The sequence below is a fragment of the Narcine bancroftii genome, chromosome 1 (genome assembly GCF_036971445.1).
Source record: "Narcine bancroftii isolate sNarBan1 chromosome 1, sNarBan1.hap1, whole genome shotgun sequence".
NCBI classification, from domain to species: domain Eukaryota; kingdom Metazoa; phylum Chordata; class Chondrichthyes; order Torpediniformes; family Narcinidae; genus Narcine; species Narcine bancroftii.
The window spans coordinates 191293663-191314935 of NC_091469.1; the positions used below are offsets into that span (position 1 = coordinate 191293663).

The 21273-nt window shown below is 38.9% G+C and overlaps 1 protein-coding gene across 1 annotated transcript in view; it reads left to right on the top strand.

The window, feature by feature from the left end:
* Positions 1–15890, top strand: part of cfap157 (cilia and flagella associated protein 157) — a 43690-nt gene extending 27800 nt beyond the window's left edge. The window contains exons 5-9 of the mRNA XM_069885742.1: positions 2199–2329; positions 3108–3258; positions 12994–13193; positions 14618–14819; positions 15649–15890. Coding sequence (XP_069741843.1) covers positions 2199–2329; positions 3108–3258; positions 12994–13193; positions 14618–14819; positions 15649–15747 — 783 coding nt within the window. The 3' untranslated portion in view covers positions 15748–15890. The remainder of the gene's footprint in view (positions 1–2198; positions 2330–3107; positions 3259–12993; positions 13194–14617; positions 14820–15648) is intronic.
* Positions 15891–21273: the final 5383 nt, after the last annotated feature.

Genomic DNA, 21273 nt, shown 5'->3' on the forward strand with positions numbered 1-21273 from the left:
GGAGACTCTCAGACCTGTGTTTCTTCTGTACCTCCACTGTCCATATCCATCATTCATTCAACCTTTTACCTTCAGCTGTATGCTCCAGCCCGCCAGGCCCGCGACAAACTCTGGGAAAATAAGTCGAGGACGAAGACAACAAACCCAAAAAAGAATTATAATAGCACAGTTAATTGACCCCACGTAGTATATCCATGATTCACACCCTTGTTCCATCTGTCATCCCCTCTCCCTCCTTTGGTGATTGTTTTTCCCCCCATTTCATCACCATCCCCCTCCATATAATAGGTTGTGTATCTCGCACCCATCTGCCTCTCTGCCCACCTCCTCTGAGCATCCCAGACCATTCTTCTTATCACATTCTTTCCCCATTCTTATTTTTATGCACAAACCATGGATTCTTAATTCTTATTGGTCCACTATTGCTGTTTACAATACATTTTCACTTTCCATGAAACACTGACCATTTCTTTTAAGCTCTTAATTGTTGTTAACCCATAGTATCTTAATAATTTCCATTCTAGTATTGTTAGTTATTATGAACTTGAAGCTGACAAACTGAGGCTTCTTTTCCATCAGAGAAGAATTTTCTCTCCTCTTCCCCCCCCCCCCCCTCCCCTACCCCTGGCATCGATATCTTCAAAGTGGCTGGGTATCTAATTGTACTCTCATATCCCTTCTGCTTTGATACCCTCTTTATTGGCTCCAGTTCTTTTCTTTGGCATAGCAGGGCCTCACTTATATCTGGGTAGAAAAGCACTTTGTTACCATCCAATTCCAGCAGAACCCCCCCCCCCCAACCCCCTTCACCCCCACAATCGCTGCACTCAAAATGTTTTCCTGGTTCTGGAGGCACAGTAGTTTCACCAGCACCGAATGTGGTCTCTGTCCAGGGCCTGGGCGCAAGAGGAAGGACCTGTGGGCCATTCTATTTCCATTAACTCCCCAGGTTCTCCCTCCCCAGTCTCTGGCAACCAGCACTGGAGAAAATCCACAGGATTTCCCCCTCTTTGCCCTCTTTCAATCCCACAATTTTAAAAATATTTCTCCCATTATAATTTTCTGCCAGTGACGGCTCCTTTCTGCCCCCCACGTTGTTCACCTCTTTTTCCATCTTCAGTATTCTGTCCTCATTATTTCCTGTTATCTCCTCTACCTCAGCCACTTTTCCTTTTAAAACATTTACACATCTGTTCAGCTGTCCTTTTTGTTATTGCTTAAGTCAAAAGATAATCGGTTTTCCACTTTCTCCATCGTCTCCAGGATAACCTACAACAAGGGTTCCTCTCTTCTCCCTGCCGCCACCATCTTGGCAGCCTCGTGCTGCCCGACGTTGTCTTGCCACAGCTATTGGCCACCATGTTGCCTTCACCATCACTGGATGGGTCCATTGCAGCATCAGCTGCCTCTGTAGGGTCAAGATCTCCTGCGCCGCTCCTCTTCCCATGCCTGCCAGCTCTCGTGCTCCTTCCCTCATTGCTGGATGAGTTAGTCGTAGTCTCTGCCACCTCTGCAGTTGCAGGGCCAAGGTCTCCCTCGCCCCTCCCCTTGTTGTGCCTGCTGACTGTCGTGCTTTGTATTTGTGTGTCTTGTTGCTTGTTGCTGTGGGGAAGGAGCTGTTCCCACTGTCACTCGACACACTAGCCTCTTCTGCCACGGGTCCAAGGTCTCCTGCACACCCCCGCCTCACATTCTTACTGACCATTGGGCTTTAGGCTCGAGTGCCCCTGGAGTTATGGGTACCATCGGAGTCAGTCCCCTCCCTGGGCCCCCTGTCACCCAACGACTGGTTCCCGACCACATCATCGCAAGTTTTTGGGTTTGTGGTCTTCCTGTTGACTGTTTCCCCGGGCGAGCCCAGGGTACTCTCCTCAGGTCACATCTCCTCCGCCACCGTGGGGGCCGTCAGAGATCCAGGTCTGCGATCTCCCGTGCCATCTTGATCCCCTCAAGTCGGGTTGAGTTGAGCCTCTCTATTCCCGAATATTTCACTGGTCTTTTTCTGGCTGCTGTTTTTCTTCCCCATCTTTGGCAGGTAAGCGATCTAGTCTTGTTCTCTGCACCTTTTAGTTTTTTTAACTTTAATTTTTGTGCTTTTTTTTCCCTTTATGGTCTGGGAGCTCCTGGAGTTCATGTCCTCCTACTCTCTGCATCACATGATCCCCACCAACTGGAGTCTACTATTGATTGAATTTCAGGTGATGAAGATGCTGATGGAGAAATGCAAACGGCAACAGAAGTCTCTGGGAGAATGCATGCAGCAAGAAAAGATGGTTCAACAACTTGAGTTGATGATAAAAAATCTTGAGGCTCAGAACGAATCTCTAAGGTATTTGCAAATCTGGCTGCAAGTTGGTTGCAGGTGTTGATGAGAGTTAAACATCAAAAGACTTGATAAAAGACTTAATTTTTAATTTTTATTTTCTCTCAAAGTCTCATGCATTAGCAAGATGTTTATCTCATATGAATTATAGTGAGTTGTTAGCTAATATCCAGGTAATGTAATGATCACAGGAATTAAATAAAGTGAAGAATCATTTGAGGAAATTGATATTTAACACTAATAGAGCAAACATTAAGTGATGGATAAAATAGTGATCTGCCATTCTTCCACTGGCAAAATATTTCTAGAAATTCTTGGATTAAATCCAGAGGCTAAATGAATTAATCTCTTCCCAGCAACAAAACAGTATTTATTCATTCACTTGAGAGCCCTCCCTATCTGTCCTACTGAATGACTTCTGGTTTCCAATACCTGCAGTATGTTCTTGTTTAAAGGTTTCAGGAACAATTCAATAGTCAAATATTAGCATCAATACAATGAACAAAACATGCATAAATAATTGCACTGCATTTTTCGTCTGTGGCTCCTTGAGATCTATAGGATTCCATACATTTCAGTACCAAGTTTTCAAATGTGGTAATTTCTCTGCATTTCCGAGACCAAGTTAATCAACCTAAGGATTAGTATGGGGGAATTCAGTTTTAATACTTGAGGCAGGATTGGCATGTAGTCATATGAGGTAATTTTGGTGTTGTTAAATTAGAAAGTTTGAAACACTGAAACATAATTTTAAGTAACTTTCTTTTCTTCACATAATATTCAGGAATGAAATAACATCTCTTAAGAATGAGCTGGAGACAAAACAATCTTATCTGGAAAATCAGAAGGCCCTCATGGAGCAAGAAGAAAAGCATAGGAAACAGGTGGAGAAAGTCCTCTCTGATGCTGCCTATGGATTGAAGGATATCCTGCTGGTAAGAAATGTACTTCCACTTTGAGGGTAGATTTGTGATCATTTTAGACAAAGAAGTTGCTGGTGACAGAAAGATACCTTCTGCCCTTGGATCCTTGGTTTTTGTTAGTAATGTGGTCTGCTACATTTGTGCACCCAAAGTTTGTTATCTTCACAAGCTTCTGATCTTGGTGTTGTGGAGTAGATGACAGTGAGAATTCTGGGAATATCAGATTTAACCACTTTAATTGCCATTGACTAGTGTTACGAGCCCAGAGGACCTCAAAACCCAACAGCAATAGATATTCACCAAGACAAATGGTTACTTAAACAAAAGTTGCTTTTAATTATCTTTAAACATAAAAACAGGATTACACTTTAACTTACCGCTATTAATTAACCTAACTTAACCCCTTCTAATTCTAAGTGCACGTGTATGTAATGTGTGTGTAAGTTCAGAAAAGTCCAATCTCACTTCTCATTCCTCCAAGTTCACTGGTTGCAGGCAATTTTTATACTGTGCACAGAATTTAACATCTATGAAATTCACCAGGCTTTGGTGCTTGAAAGGTAAATGGTTATCGCTCTGGAAGGTTCTTATTGGTTTTCAGAAAGAGATTTGTTGTTTGCTGGACACCCACATCTGATTCCTTTTAATCAGCCACTTCAGTGTCTTGCCGAAGAAACTAGCCCCATCAAGGTTTTCCAGATGATAACCTCTTCCTTTCAGATCACCACAGAGTTCCTTTTTGTTTCCCTTATTTCCACTGAAACATTAGGCAGCTAGTCCTCTCCTCTTGTATGAACCACAAGGTTTTGACCAGGCTGAACTAAGCACTCACAACCCATCTTCCAAATGGGGTTTTTCCACAAGCCTGCCAGCTTGTCCTGTTCCAGTCCCAGCTGTTGCTGCTGACTGTAAAACTGCAGAACTGATCTCTCTCTCTCTCTCTCTCTCTCTCTCTCTCTCTCTCTCTCTCTCTCTCTCTCTCTCTCTCTCTCTGAGAAATAGCTGTTAAACTCTCTCTGTTGCAAAAACCATATGACTCACTTAGAACACTTAGATGTGTTGCATTTCCCAGACAGCCTGCAGCTCCGAACTATTCCTCTGATCTCTTTCATCTGTTGCTTTTCAAAAATAACAATCCATTAGTGAAGTCTCTTGGGCACTCCCCAGAATTTTTGCAAAGGCCCCCAGGAGCCTCCCTGTCTGGCTTGAGCAGAGCTCCAGTATTGTAAAGGAGATCTGTTTAGAAGTGTTTGTATGCGACCTACACTAAAGAACCTGCTCCAATTTATCTCCCAAAAACATATCTATATACAATACAAACACAGCATAATCTGTCACACTAGAATACTACAAACATTTTGGCTGAGATAAGTTCTTGCCCCTAAACATTGTTGATCTTTGCATATGGATGTCCAAGGAGCACAAATTTGTGTTGGGCATTGCAACTTGTGAACAAATGGTCTACTAAAACTTGGAGTTTTCAGGGAGCTGCTTTGACTTGGCTGGAAGGACCTGATGATTCAGTGTCTGCAAAAAAAAAATGCATGTCAATTAAGTTGCTCATCCTTTGTAATTAGATCACTTATTTCTTCAACTTCCTTCAATTAATTTAAATGAAAACCATGTGTAATTGGATAGCTTTTTAAAATAAAAACCCCTAGTTTAAAGTCTGGAACAGCTGGAACAAGTTTATTATTCCTTGCATAGGCTATGTGGCAAAACGTAGGAGAGTTATGCTGACCACGGATCTGACATCTTGGTGAATGTGAAAGTGAACGGCTTGTGAACTGTGTAGACTGTGAACCCTCTGCCCTCTAGAATAGCGAAAATGCCATATGGTCAAGTAAGGGGAAAGGAGCTGCCTGTCAAAAGCACTGCACTTTTGTCCAGTGGTCTCAAATGACGACTAAAGAAAGCTAGGGGTTTCTAGATGCTGCTGATGAGCTGCTTCAGGATCCCGCCTATTGCAGTGCCTGACCCATTCACCATCTGACTGTTGGCACAGATGCACAAACATAGTGGCTCTCGCTAGCGCCCCTTTGGCAGTCTCAAATGTGGCTGCAGTCTCATTATTTCATTTCTGTTCCTTGGGATGTCTGGACAAAAGTTTGAAAAATGGCTGCAGCTGGCATGAAAGGATAGTAAAAGTTAATCATGCCAACAAATGTCTGCAGGCTTTTAATGGTAGAGGGTCTTGGGAATTTGAAAATAGCCTTGACCTTGGAACAGTTCCTTGCTGGCTGATGCGATGGCCAAGGAAATCGATTGATGTGAGGCCAAACTGGCATTTGGTCAGGTTGATCGCTAACCCTGTTCATCTAGCCACTAACATAGTTGACAGAGATGGGCCTTGTGCTGCTTCTGTGAATAGCTGGTGATAAGGATGTTGTCCAAATGAATGAATATGAAATCTAGGCCTGGGTAACTTTATCCAATGGGCGTTGAAATGTCTGGGTCACGTTTTTCAAACCGAAAGCCATATGGAGGAATTCAAATAGTCCAAATGGGGTAATCAAGGCAGTTTTAGGAATGCCATCTGGGTGAACTGGGATCTGATGGTACCATACACCAAGTCGATTTTGGAGAAAATCTTAGCGACGCGAAGGATCACAGAGAAATCCTGTATAGCGATCTGCCACAGTGATGTTGTTCAGATGTCGATAGTCCCCACAAGGTCTCTGTTCTCCTGACACCTTCGGAGCGGTGAACAATCCCCATTTCCTCCAGGTGTCGGAATTATTCTTTAGCCAATTGCAATTTATCCGGAGGTAGCCTGTGCGGTCAAGAATGCAGGGGACATCCATAAGTCGGAATGTGGTACAGTACCCCATGTTTAGGTGGGCCATCAAGAACTGTAGAGTAATAATGTTGGAGAATTCCATTAGAATTCTGGCGTATTCACTGTCCGAGAGCATCACTGAGTCAAGGCGAGGTGCAGGCAATGCCATGGGGTGCAAGGCGAGGGACTCTAAAGTCTTCAAATTAATTAGGCGGCGACCTTTGAGAATTATTAGAAGGGAGTGTGCTCGCAAAAAATCAGCTCCCAGGAGTGGCTGTGATACATCAGCAATGGTGAAGGACCAGATGAACTGTGACGAGCCAAAATTGAGTAGAATTGTCCATGACCCGTATTTCTAGATGCTGCTTAGCATGCCATAACTCATCAACATGGGCTGCTAAGTGATGGGGGTCGTTAAAGTCTTCATCTGCAAGCAGCCAAAGGATGTCTTCTGGCATTTGCTCGAGGAAAAAGTTGCCTGTAAAGAAGACAGGGCTAATGTCATCCGTGAGTGCCAGCATCGCGTTTATTAGTTCAGAAGGAGTGCGATCACCCAGGTTGTCCATAAGGAGAGGTCGTGCTGCCCTGTTGTGTCGCAAAATGCCGAAAGTGCATACAAGCAGGACTTTGATGGCTTCATACCTGTCATTGGCTGGAGGCTGGTGTAAGAAATCAACAATGCCCTCTTCGTTCAGCGATGCAACAACATACTAGTACTTTGTTGCATCAGTGTTAATCTGGTGTAGATGGATCTGGGCATTAGCCTGTTCAAATCAGGCCTGCGACTGTGAGGTCCAAAATACGGAAAGTTTGAATACAACCAATGTAGCAAGTGGTGCAATGACTAAAGCACGACAGAAGTTGTCTGTGAGCTGAACCAACAGAACTGTTTATGGGATCTTTGCAGGAGTTTAAAAAATTACAGTTAGTGCGTTAACACAATCACCTAACTTCTAAAGTTACGCGCCTCCCAGGGTTCTCTGTGCCCCTGGCCACTAGGAACTCCTGATCCTGCAGGGGCCCGCAACTCATGATGCCAGTTTGATAATGGAGTGGTGTGGTTCACCACGAAGGCCAATATGTCAAAAGCTCTCTTTGCAACCCCATCCACTTGTGACACCAAATCCCTCTGTTCTGCCACATCCTCAGTGCCCTATCATTTAGTGTATAACCTTTTTTGGTTTGTCCTTTCAAAATGCAACAACTCACACTTGTCTGCATTAGATTTCATCTGCCATTTTTCAGCCCATTTTTCCAGCTGGTTCAGATCCCTCTGCAAGCTTTTAAAACCTTCATTGCCCACAACACCTCCAATCTTGGTGTAATCTGCTAACTTGTTAATCCAATTTACCATATTATCATCCAGATCATTGCTATAGATGACAACAATGGTCCCAGCACTGATCCTTGAGACATACCACTAGTGACAGGCCTCCAGCCTGAGAAACAATCGTGCACCACTACTGTCTGGCTTCTCTCATCCAGCCACTGTTGAATCCATTTCACTATTCACTACATGAATACCTAGCGTTTGAACCTTCTTGACTAACCTCCTATCCAGGACCTTGTCAAAGACCTTACTAAAGTCCATGTAGATAACATCCACAGCCTTTCCTTTATCAACTTTCCTGGAAAACTCTTTGAAAAACTTAATGATTGGCTAAAGATGACCTACCATGCACAAAGCGATGTTGACTATATCTAATCAGTCCATGGCTATCCAAATAATTGTATATCGAAACTCATAGAACACCTTACAATAATTTACCTACTACTGACATTCAGCTCACCAGCCTATAATTCCCATGGTTACTTTTGGAGCTATTTGAAAAACAGAACAATGTGAGCTACCCTCCAATCCTCTGGCACCATACCTGTGGCTAAGGACATTTTAAATATTTCTGCCAAGGCCCCTGCACCAGACTCCCTCAAGGTCAGAGGGAATATCTTGTCAGGCCCCGGAAATTTATCCACCCTTATGTGCTTTAAGACAGCATGCACTTCCTCTTCTTTCATCTGTGTAGTTTCCAGACCTCGCTGCTTGTTTTTCTTACTTCCCACGACTCTGCCCTTTTCCTCAGGGAATACTGATGGAGAAAAAAAAACATTTAAGACCTCTCCCATCTCTTTTGGCTCCATACAAAGCCGACCACTCTGATCTTCAAGGGGACCAATTTTGTCCCTTACTATCCTTTTGCTCTTAATATATCTATCGAAACGCTTAACATTTTCCTTCACATTTTCTGCCAAATCAACTGCATGTCTTTTAGCTTTCCTGATTTCTTTCTTGAGGTTTTTCTTGCATTTTTATACTCCTCAAGTACCTCATGGAAGATTACCCACAAGAATTTCTTAATGAAAGAGGTAAATAAAAAGAAATAATGGGTGAGCTCTACAAATGGAAATGCAGACCTTCCCTCCACTTTCCTGCAAGTTTGAGGATCTTTGCACAAGATGGTGAACCTATGTGGTGGAGTTCCCCAGTGGTTGGATGGACGTTCCTCCGAGAAAAAACTTGCTTTACAACCAACCTGAATCTATTGACTTGGGTGTTTGGTCTTTTGTAATTAATAAGCTGATACTGTTAAACAGAGGTCAGATTGCATTGTTGCTCTGATGCCAGTTTAAATTGAGCTGTTTGATTTGATATAACCTTTTTTTTCTTTTACATATGTTATCCTTTATCTTCCTTTTCTCTTTTTCCCTTCCTTTTTTTTAAATATTTTAAGTATTAAACCATGATAGATATAATCAAAAATATACATATAGTCAATGAAAATACATGGTGTGTGTAACACTACCCCCCTACTACCCACCTTCCTCCCATAACAGCCCTCCCCCGATCCTATCGCCCCCCCCACATACCCAACCCTCCTAACCAACTAACCTTACCCCCAAAGAAAGAAAGGAAAGAAAAAGAAAGGAGATATAAACCATAATAACATAATTAATTACCATGGATTAGACTAAAACCACCACAGTATGACCAGAGAATTCAAAATTTTAAACCCATATAATCCAAATAAGGGCTCCAAATTTTCTGATATTAAAAAAAATGATCATGTAAATTATACGCTTTTTTCCAATAGAATACAAATCTAAATTCCACATACCATCTATATATACTCAAATCAGTCTTTATTTTTCAAGTAATAGCTAAATATTTTCTGATTACAGCCAATACTAATCTCAAAAATATCATTTAAAATCTAGTTAGTCTTAATTCTAAACTCAACTTCTTAATATTACCAACAAAAATACTGATGGATCCAATGAAAATTTAACTTTAAAAATAACTAAGTCACTTCCAAAAAGGTTTTACCATTTCACATGACCAAGTAGAATGTAAAAAAAAAGGAACCTACTTCCTTCTGACATCTAAAACATAAATCTGAAGAAATAGATTATATCTCTTTAATTTTTCTGGAGTTAAATATAATTGAAGTATAAAATTATAATGAAGTAATCGATATCTCACATTAACAATTTTAGTCATACTATCTTTACATAAATTTCTCCAATCATCCTGATTAACTTCTATACCTAAATCTTTTTCCTATTTTAACCTAGATTTATGTAAATTTAATTTAGGTATTTTATTCTGTAATAATGAATACATTTCAGATATAAATCCTTTCTTCCCACCATCTGAAAGTAGAATTTCAAATTTAGATTGTCTTGGTAACTGTAAATATGTCCAAAGTTATCCAATAATATAGCTGTAACTTGATAATAGCAAAAAGCAGTATATGATAATATTTCATATTTTTCATTCATTCTTTGAAAATAAATAAAATGACCCACTTCATAACAATCTTGTACAAATTTAATTCTCTTTTGATCACATAATTTCAAAAACTAATTATTAAGCATAACAGGAAAATGTTTTTTCTTATGTAAAGGTGTCTTACTTGAAATTTTCCCTTGTGTCCCTATTACTTCATTTATCATATTCCATAATTCCATTAAATGTTTAAAAATAGGTGAATTATAATTATGCAATAACTTAGAATTCCATTTATAAATAAATTGGTCCATCTTCTTCTCACCAATTTGAGATAATTCAATATTTGCCCATACCAATGATTTTTTTCCAAATCAAGCATTCTATTAATAAATTTTAAATGTGCCTTTTTATAGTAATTTTGAAAATTTGGAAGTTGTAAACCTCCTAATTCATATTTCCAAGTTGTGAAGATAACCTTACCATTTTACCTTTCCATAAAAACTTCCTTACAATAGAATTCAAATCTTTTTTAAAATTTTGAAGAACTTTACAGGGAATGGATTGAAAAAGATAATGTATTCTAGGAAAAATATTCATCTTAATACAATTAACTACCAATGTTATCGATAAATCTTCCCATTGATACAAATCATTTTTAATTTTATAAAACAAAGGTAAATAATTTAATTTGTACAAATGATTTAAATTACTGTCCACTTTAATACCTAAATATTTAATTTGATCTGACCATTTAAATTTGACAATATTTTTACAAAAAGTATAATCTACTTCAACCAATAACATAACCTCACTTTTTACCCCCAATTAATTTTATAACCAGATATTTCTCCATACTGTTCCAACCTATCATGTAAAGATTCTGAGATTCTGATAAGTATATCAAAACATCATCTGAAAATAAATTGATTTTAAATTCATCAGATTTCACTTCAATACCCTTAATATTATTATCTTGCATTATCAATTGAGCATTTAACTAATGCAAAAAGAGCTGGAGATGAAAGGCAACCTTGTCTAGTAGATCTTTCCAATGTAAGTGGCAAAGATGTCTGTCCATTCGTCACAACTCTAGCAATAGGATTTTTATATAAAGCCTTAATCCATCAAATAAATATTGATCCAAAATTTTTCCAATACTTTAAATAAAAAAACCTCCATTCTACTCTGTTGAATGCCTTTTCAGCATCCATTGACAGGTTAGATTCCTCCCGAGAAATATGAATCAAATAAATCAATTTCACAATATTATCTGCAGAATAACAATTTTTAATAAATCCAGCTTGGTCCAAATGAATCAAAGCTGGTAAATATTTTGCCAGTCTATTTGCTAGAACCTTTGTTACAATTTTATAATCAACATTTAACAGTGAAATAGGTCTATAAACATTCAGTTTTCAAAGGATCTCTATCTTTTTTTAAGAATAACTTTAATAATTGCCTGAGAAAAAGAATCCACAAAAGAATGAACCTCCTTCACTTGTTTCAATACTTCCATTTATAAAGGTATTAATAAATCTTGAAATTTTTTATTAAACTCAGATGTAAATCCATCATCACCTGGAGACTTCCTGTTAGGCATAGATTGAAGTGCTTCTATAATTTCTCTATAATTAAAGGGAGCTTCCAATTCATTAATATCCTGGTTACTCAAAAAGGGTAATTGAAGGTCAGATTTTTAAAAATGATTGATTTTATCTTCATCGTTGTCTGATTCAGAAGTATATAATTTCACATAAAACTCCCTAAACACATCATTTATCTCTTGAGGTTTATATGTAATTTATTGAATCCTTTCTAATAGCATTTATTGTTCTTGAAACCTGTTCCCTCTTTAATTTGCAAGCTAAAACCTTATGAGCCCTTTCTCCAATTCATAATATCTTTGTTTAGTTCTCTGAACAACTTCTCAAACTTATGTTTATAATGAATTATATTGTAATTTCATGATAATCAGTTGTACCTTTTTAGTCTCCATTGAATTCTGCTGTAAATCTTTTCCTAAAATTTCTATCTCCTTTTCCAATTTATTAACTTCAAAAGAATAATGTTTCTTAATTTTAGTAGTAAAATTAATAATTTGTCCTAAATATGTCTTCAAATCATCCCATAAAATGAACTTACTATTAACTGAATATGTATTTATTTTTTTAATTGCTGTATTTGATCTCTTATAAAATTACAAAATTCAACATTTTTTTTACAATAAAGAATTAAATCTCCATCGATATACAGTATCCATGTTTTTTGAACCTGTACATGTTATTAATAAAAGAGAATAATCTGATAATGTTCTACTTTTATATTCAGCAGATATAACATGGCATTGTAATTGCATCAATATTAAAAATAAATCTATTCTGAAATAAGAATCATATTAAAATGAAAAGTCTTTCTCTTTAGGATTTAATCTCCTCCATATCAACTAAATTCATTTATTTTATTAACATTAATTTTCCCTTGATGTTATTTACAATTAATGTAATTTGTGGATGTTAGTTGATATATACGTTGTCTGGTGTATTTTGTATTGAGAAGTAGAATTTGAAACTAGGTATCTTTCGTTGTTTTTAAACTCTTATCTCTTTTTTTATCTGACTTATGTACTGTAAGTTTTGTTACTTTAGAATGGTGGGACATTCTTCAACTTTTTTGATTGTTAAGAGCACCTTCATTCTCGTCATCCTTCTGTACTTCGCATATGCATAGAGGCCTTGAGGTTCCCTTTAATCCTACTTGCAAAGGCAGTCTCATGCCTCCTTTGAGCTCTCCAGGATGACAGTTATGTCCCTTGAGACTTGACCAGTCTGGTCAGTGCTTGACAGCTGGTGGTGGAAATTGAAAATTTTCCATCCAGAATACATTCTAAGCAGCATAATCGTAAATTAATCCTGACGAATTCTATCATTTCAGTAATTTATTTCAATTGTAAATTTATGGTCAGTAATTATTTTGTTTAAAATCTATAACTAAACACTTTGTAATTCGTCAGTTGCTTATATACACCAGCTATTTACTTCCAATGATTCCAGAGTGCATTGTTATTATTAATAATTAGCCAAGGATTTGTCTCTTGTCTTTAATGAATATTCTTGCAAGATTTAAATCCCGCGTCCTGGGATGGAATTTTGAAATGTCAGCATTTGATGCTTCAAAAATTACAAGAATTGGGAATGGTTTTATTGAATATAATCTGAATTTTACAGGATATTTTTCTGTACAGGATAGCACAGAATGTACAAATGAAGTTGTTCCTGCTGTCGGTGTCAACAAGACCGATTCGGAGATGGTAGTGTCTACTGATCGAAGTCAGATAATGCAGAAACTACTGCTCCTACTGAACAGTGCAGCTGTACTTGGCCTTGGGCCTTCACCATTGGAATTTATTAACAGTGAACATATACCAGGAAATCTATCAGAAAGGTATATTGTATATTGACATAACTTTTAATCAAGTGGAGTCATTGAATTTGCTGGATATATTTATCTGTATTTGTTGGGTTTTTTTTAAATTAATAGAGGCAGAGTTTTTCAGAATTAAAACCCTGTGGCCTAACTTGTCCATGCTGACTAAATTGCCTACCCAAGTTAGTCCCACTTGCGTGGAAAAGCCCCATATCCCATATTTATCTCCATGAACCTCAGTAGACCCCTCCATGTATCTTTTGAACATTACAGTTTCACCTTCCTATGGCACCTGCTGTGGTGCATCCTTATTTTTAAACTCTCTTATTCCCTTTCAGCTTCCCCCTTGGCATGAAGCCACTGTGTCATACTGGATTAGTTCTGTAGTATATCACCCAAACCACCATTGTTTGTTCACAAGCCAAAGATGTGAACATTAGCATCATTGCTGCACTGTGGGGCCATAAACTGGCTTGATTTGGCTCTGATTTTTTTGCATCTTGTTTCCATTCCACCAGAGATCAATTCATTCAGCATAAAATAAAGATTAAATAAAGATCATTGAGACTTTTCCAATGATCTCTCAGCAAGAGCACCAGTTAACACATAACAATGTAATAATTATAGCCTCTTTTTTTAAAATCCTGTGCAAATGAAATAAAAAAAATGAAGATTAATACAACATCATATAGAGACTTGGGTAATTACTACACCTGTAATTAGACTCTGGGTAAAAGTAGGTTTTTTACAATTTTGGCTCTTTTGGCTAAAGATGCTGATTTATCTTAAGATTCATTGTTTGGCTGCAGCAAGATCTCCAGCACTTATCCCATGCAGCCATTCAGATCCATCATGGCATAAGTGTCACGTTCACCCAGTTTGGAATACAGGACACTTGCAGTTTTGCACTCTATCCAGGTTGGCTCTCCATTGTCCCGACTGACGTAAGAACAGAAAAAAGTGAGCACTATTGGATCCTTTTATCCGAGCCTGCTGTGCCATTTGCCCCAGCACTGATCTGGTCAAATAGTTGCAGCCCCTCCCCACATAGTGGCATGCTTAGCTAATAAAGGAAGCATGGGATCCAAGATCTGGACAAGCTTGTCTGAAATCCATCCATGTTGGTATATTCAAAATCAAATTTCCCTAAATTGAAAGGAATAAGTTTTGTTATTATTTTACCATAGGTTTAGTGCAGCCAACTGAGGAGGGGCTTCCAAGGAGAATTACTAATAATAATCTGAGGTTCAGCTGGCTTCATTCCTGTTGTCTTTTTGACCATGAGACCCAAGATCATTTGTAGGTGATTGTGAATGATCCAATAAGTTCAGGAATCAAACCCAAGGTGTTTTACTAGATTTTATTTTCATCCTCCTCTTGGCCAGCACTGTTTAATTCAGAGTTGATTGTTGGTAGTAATTTGCAAACCTTTTTCTCCACAGACATGGTTCTGCCTCTCCTGTGGCCAAAGGATCAGGCCTTTTGTCCCATTATAAAGTAGGTGACCTAGGTCTGATTCCACGACCAAAGCAAACTACTTTCACCGTTGCTGACATGGTGGGCCAACTATCTAAAACAGCACGTTTTGGTTTGCTCAGGCCATTTTCAAGATCGGCACCAACCCAAATGAGTTGTTTGTCCAAGGTAAGTCTGGTTTCCTTAGAGATAAAAAGCGGGCTTGAGGCTGCTGTAGGAACATTAGTTGTTCATTTATAGTGCAGATTTAGTTCCAGATTTTACACTTTACAAGTGCCATTGAATTTGAGGATAGGCCCATCAAGGAAAGAATGCAATTCTTCGCACATTTTCAAAAAAGGTGAAAGAGGAATAACCTTGAGTTGTGCATCAGCCAACCCTTTAATTTGTGTGAAAATGTTAGAGACATATATTCAGGATAAGTAAGTTAGCATTCAGGAAGAGTAGGCTGCAATGCAGAGGCAGCATTGATTTGCTAAAGGCAAATGGCTTTTAAATATCTTAAAATTGTTAATGAAATAAGTCTTTGAAGCTGGAAGGATAATGGTGAACAGTATGGACTTTCAACAGTTGCTTGATAAAGTACAAGGTCAAAAACTTTCTCGTAATTAAATAAGATCTGTGATACAAAATTGACTGAGGGATTAAAAACAAGTGAACTATTTTCTTTGGACTTGAAGGAATTCTATCGTGGTGTGGTAAAGTGGTTGTATTCAGACACTACTTTTCTCAGTATGCTCAGATGGTAATCAAGTCTGCATGTAATATGAAATGATTGAGTGAAGTTAACAATGAAGAGTTATAAGGAGGCCTATGCCAGCCTAACATGAGTAGAGATTTCTCATTCCTAGTATTTGTTCTATGCTCTCACAAGGACCTTCACCTTCATAAACTCTTGGATGAGCTACTAAAGTATACCATATTCCTTTCTTCTGAGTTCTTCATAAATTGACTTTTCATTAAATGGCTTTTTTTCCTCCTCCCACCTTGTGTGCAGGATTCAGCTGGTGAAGATCGGAGAATACAGAACTCAATCCTCCCCAAAATTGCTGCACCATATTGCCTCCAAGACCAAGTTTGCAAGCCAGCCAGTTAGATCTTGTGACCTGGTGATAAATAGCAGTTTTTGCAGTTAAACTTGGATTTTTAAATGATCAAAGTCTCAAAGTGAATTTATTCTTTTCAGACCACTGATTCGGTTTAAATTTTAATTAAAAATTTTATTTATAATGAAAGAAATTGTTTAGTGTTCATTCTGACAGTGAATACAATAGTTGTTTTTAAAGCATGTTGTTCAGACTGCAAGTTGCAAGGTAGCAGTATAGTTTTGACCATTGAGAAACTCTTTATTGTTAAAAAGCTTCAAGAAGAGGTTGTGACCAAGATGATGTCCTGCATATCACATGTATATCTTCAATGGATGAGAGGTGGGAGTCATTGATGGGTCTGGCTACATTTGTTGTCTGTTGCAACTTTTTGTTCTTGAACAGTCAAATTCCCACACCAGATTGTGATGAAACCACTCTGTATACTTATCACAGAGTACCTGTTGAAATTTGAGGGAGTATTTGATGACTTTTCATATTGCTTCAAACTTCTTAGAAAGGTGCCAGGAGAGATCTTTGGATGGACTTACAGAAATAAAGGTTCAAATTCTCTTCACCTCCATTCCATCAATGTAGAGAGGTATCTGGTCCTTCTGCTTTCCCTTAAAATTCAAAAGAAGCTTCTTGGTCTGGTGATGTTGAGACCAAGATTGTTTCTGGTTCTGGCACCACCCAACCAGATTTTTGATCTCCATCCTGTATTCTGGCTTATTGTTTCCAGTTATTTGGCCAAGAACAGAGCTGTCATCAATGAGTTAAGGAATGGCTAGGGTAAAAAAGATACTTTTGGCTGTTATATACAGACCTCCAAACAATAATCAGGATAACAAAATTGCAATAACAAATAGAAAATACACATCAGAAGGGAAATATTATGGTAGACGTGTCCTGAAAGAGGTAGCAGTAGTTTGTAGAGGCATTGGTAATCTTTTAGGAATCGATAGATTTTGGAATTGTCCCAGAGGATTGGAAAATCTCAAATGTCACCCCACTATTCAAGAAGGGAAGGAGGCAGCAAAAAAGAAATTATAGGTCAGTTAGCCTGATGTCGGTGGTTGGGAAGATGTTGGAGTCGATTGTAAAGATTGAGGTTATGGAGTACTTGGGGCCATGTGACATGATAGGCCAAAGCTTGTCAAATCTATTGGAATTCTTTAAGGAAGTGAAACCCATGCTTCATAAGGGAGATGCAGTGGATGTTGTGTATTTAGATTTTTCAGAAGAAGGAATTTGAGAAGGTGCTGAACATGAGGCTAATTAACAAGATAAGCCCCCATGGTATAACAGGAAACATACTATTGTGGGTAGACCATTAGCTGATTGGCAGGAAGCAGGGAGTTGGAATACAAGGATCAAATTCTGATTGGCTGTCAGTTGCTAGTGATATTCCACGGAGGTCAGTATTGGGGCTGCTTCTTTTTATGTTGTATATTAATGAATTGGATTATGGAATTAATGGCTTTGTGGCCAAGTTTGCAGATGATATGAAGGTATGTGGAGGGATTGAGGAGCAGGTAGTGTAGAGGAAACAGGCTGCGGAAGGACTTGGACAGATAAGGAAAATGGGAAGAAAAGTGGCAAATGAAATATGTTGGAAACTACAGTCCTGCACTTTGGTAGAAAAAAATTAATGGGGCAGACTATTTTTTAAATGAGAGAAAATTGAAAGTATCAAGATGAACTGGGAGTCCATGTGCAGGATAACCTAACGGTAAACTTTCACGTTGAGAAGGTGGTGAAGAAGGCAAAAGCAATGCTGGTGTTCATTCTCAGAGGAAAAGAATACAAGAGCAGAGATGTGATGTTGAGGGTTTATAAGCTACTTATGAGACCTCACTTGGAGTATTGTGAGCAGTTTTGGGCTCCTCATTTAAGAAAATATGCACTGAAACTGGAGAGGGTTCAAAGAAAGTCCACGAGGATGATTCCAGGAATGAAAGGGTTATATGAAGAGTGTTTGACAGCTCTTGACAGCCGTGTATTCGTTAGAATTTAGGAGAATGAAGGTGGATCTCATTGAAACATTTCAAATGTTGAAAGTCATGAACAGAGTTGATGTAGATAGGTTGTTTCCCATGGTGGGAGGGTCTAGGATGAAGAGGCAACTTCAGTATTGAAAGGTGTCCGCTTCAAACTGAAATTCTTAGGAATTAATTTAGCAAGAAGGTGATAAATCTGTGGAATTTTTTGCCATTGGCAGTTGTTGAGGCCAAGTTATTGGGTGTATTTAGGGCAGAGACTGATAGATTCTTGATTAGTCAGAGCATTAAAAGTTATAGGGAAAAAGCCGGGCAGTGGGCCTGAGTGGGAAAATGGATGAGTTCATGATTAAATGACGGGGCAAACTCGATGGACTGAAGAATCAATTTCTGCTCCTATGTCTTATGATTTTGTGTTGGGGCCACATTTGATTATGCAGTCAGGAAATAGAGCAGGGGATTAAACACAGCCTTGTGGTGCCCCTGTGTTGATAGTCAGCGAAGAGGAGGTGATGTTGTTGAGCGCACTGATTTTGCTCAGAACTAAGACATTCCAGTTAATATTTGTGGAAACTCCCTTTACCTGTAACTGGTCCACCATCCATGTCTTAATTGGTAGAGTTGTGGTTTGCTTCTCCTTTACTAGAATAAATAGACTGTTGAAAACCAGATTTCATAGTGTCTATTCAAACCTTTAAGGTACTCTTTTAGGATTGAGCTATTTGTTTCAATCATTGGTTGCATATGTGTCTTAACCTCCCCAGTAGGTCACAGGTGAAGACTTGTGTTGTATCCTCTGCAGATGCAGTGGAGCACCATCATCTGGGTAGAGGCTATTGAACTATGCAAAGATTCTGGATAGAAAAAAGCTGGAGTTGGTTTAGATAATCCAGACAAGAATTAATCCCAGGACATTGTGATTAGAGGTGCTACAAGAAGATTGTCCATTTACCAGTGTTTGTTGTGCAATTCCACTGCTTAAAATGAATTAAATATCTTGCAAAGAGTAGTTAGATCTTTCTGCATGATTAAAGGTGGGTAAATCCTTGGAGTCTGATGAACTATCTTGGGCTGCTATCGGAGGCAAGGATAAATATTGTGGAGACCAATAGACGCTGTCAAATCTTCTCTGACTGCAAATGAAGTGCAATATGAATGAGGAAGGGCAGTAGATTGGTGATCAGTAGTCGAGAAATAATGGAAACATTTCTGAAGAAGGGGAGATTTTGATTGTATTTTCTGAGTGTACTGCAGTTGATATGCTTCACGTGGACTTGAGTGCAGCCCATTAAAAGGTCCCATATGTGATACTAATCCATCAATTAAGAGCCCATGGAAATCTGGCCAATTTGACAAATTTGATCTGAATTTGGCTTGGTAATATAGACATAAGGATATGGTTAAGGGCTGATTTTGTGCTGTGATCAGTGGTTTTCCTCAGAGACCAGTATTTGGATTTCTTGTATAGATTAGCGATCTGGAGTGTCCACAATATGATTAGTATAGTTATAGAATAAAGTACATGAAGATAGATCAATAATGTTGAGGATGTCATCTTTGGTTTCATGTTATTGATCAGTTAGCATCTGTGGGTTTCCCTCCTGTACATCTCACATCCCATGAGAAAAAGCTTGATTTTTTTTTTGAAGTCTGATTAAAACTGACATAATAAAGGCATTCCAAGCAAATGGTGTGGTAAGATTCATGACCAGTTTCCATGGTGACTGATGTTATGCATTTGAATCTCTGCATTTCAATTTCATTTGAAGTACCATTGAAAACATAAAGCACTTCACTGTGTGAATGGAGGATATGCAGTTTATTGGATTTAGTACTACAGATTATTCAATTTTTTAGCATTGAAATATCCAAGTGAGTAGAATCTTGCTCTCTGTTTTGGTGATCTGATCAGACTGAGGATCTCTTAACTATCAGACCCTGCTGTGAACTGATAGAGGTTTCTTTCTTTCTTTGCTGCATTTTGTTTGTGAGCAGAAGTTTGGGTTGAAATGTGGACTATGCCAAACCTGAATGGTTTCTACATCTAGCTGTATGCAGACTTCTCAAGAACTGGGAGGGAAATAAACCTTGTGCAATTATCAGAAACAACTCCTGATGGAGGGTCATTGATGTTGGTTGGCCCTGGTCACTACCTTGAGGAGCCCTCGCAGTGTTGTCCAGAAGCTAAGAGGATTGATTATCCAAACATCCAAACATACAATACTTGTTTGGATGTTGTCTCCCAAGTGCCAGGGTGGGACATCTCTGATTGAGTTCACCGCATTCTGGAGGGAGAGCAGCCAGATGTCGTGGTTCACATAGATAGGAGTAGGGATGAGATCCTGAAGGGGGAATATAGGGAGTTATGAAAGAAGTTGAAAAGCAGGACCTCAAGAATGGTAATCTCCGGATTGCTGCCAGTAAGGGTAGGAATAGGAAGTCGCGGCTAAAGAGTTTATGCAGTGCGTAGGGGTTCAGATTTGTGGATCATTTGTATCTTTTTGGGGAAGGTGTGACCAAAAAGGACAGGGTGCAGACTGAATTGGAAAGGGACCAATATCCTGGCAGGTAGGTTTGCTAGAGCTGTAGGGGAAGGCTAAAACTAGTTTGGCAGATGGGGTGGGAACTGTTAGAGATAGAGAATTTAGGTTAAAATGGCTTAAGTTAAAATGTGATGATTAATCATAAAAAGGGAAGCCAGAACGGACAGGGAGCTTACTAGCAGCCAAGGACAAAAAGTTCAGCTGGATATGTTTTTTTAAACATATCTTTTCATGGTCATAGTGAGAGACATGCAGGAGACAAAAGATTGATAAGAAGGGTGAGAAACAGAATTTAGTGTATGTAGAGTTCACAGCGTACGTAACGAACGTGATAATTAGAAATGCAGTTGTACTTAGAATGCTTTTTCAATACTAACCAATTAAAACAGTATTAATAAGAAGGGGAAGGGCAAACAACAAGGGTATAAAAATCAATGCACTGTATGTATCGGGGCTTAACTGGTGAGAAGCCAGTTGAGTCCAACTCTGCAGACTTGTAAATAAAGCTTGTCGTGTCATCAGTTTTAAAGAGACTCATGTGTGAGAAGTTTTATTTCTGACAAATGGGGGCTCGTCCGGGATCTACACTCCGGCCGTGAGGGGAGGCGAGAAGAGGGACATCGGAGGTGGTGCACCCTGCTGAGTTCAGCGGCTCCTAGTCCCTTGCTCGTCGCTTCGGGCGGCTTGAGCGAGTGGTATCCGGACAAGGTGACACGACAAGACGGAGAGGAGAAGGGTGACGGTTCAATCCCCGGGAAGACACCGGTAAGTGACGACTTACGATTGTGGTGTGGGGATTGGGTAACAGGTGTAACGGGATACACCTGTTTGGATAAAAAACATAACGTAATAGATCAGGTATAGAGCTTTTGTCGTGGCGTGAGGACCCTGTCGTGGGACTCTAGGATAGACCCCAGGGAAACCTCAGCGGTAACTGAAGGAGGGACAGTACCTCCGACGAGGCGTCTGAGAAGAAGGGAGTAGGGTCCAGAAC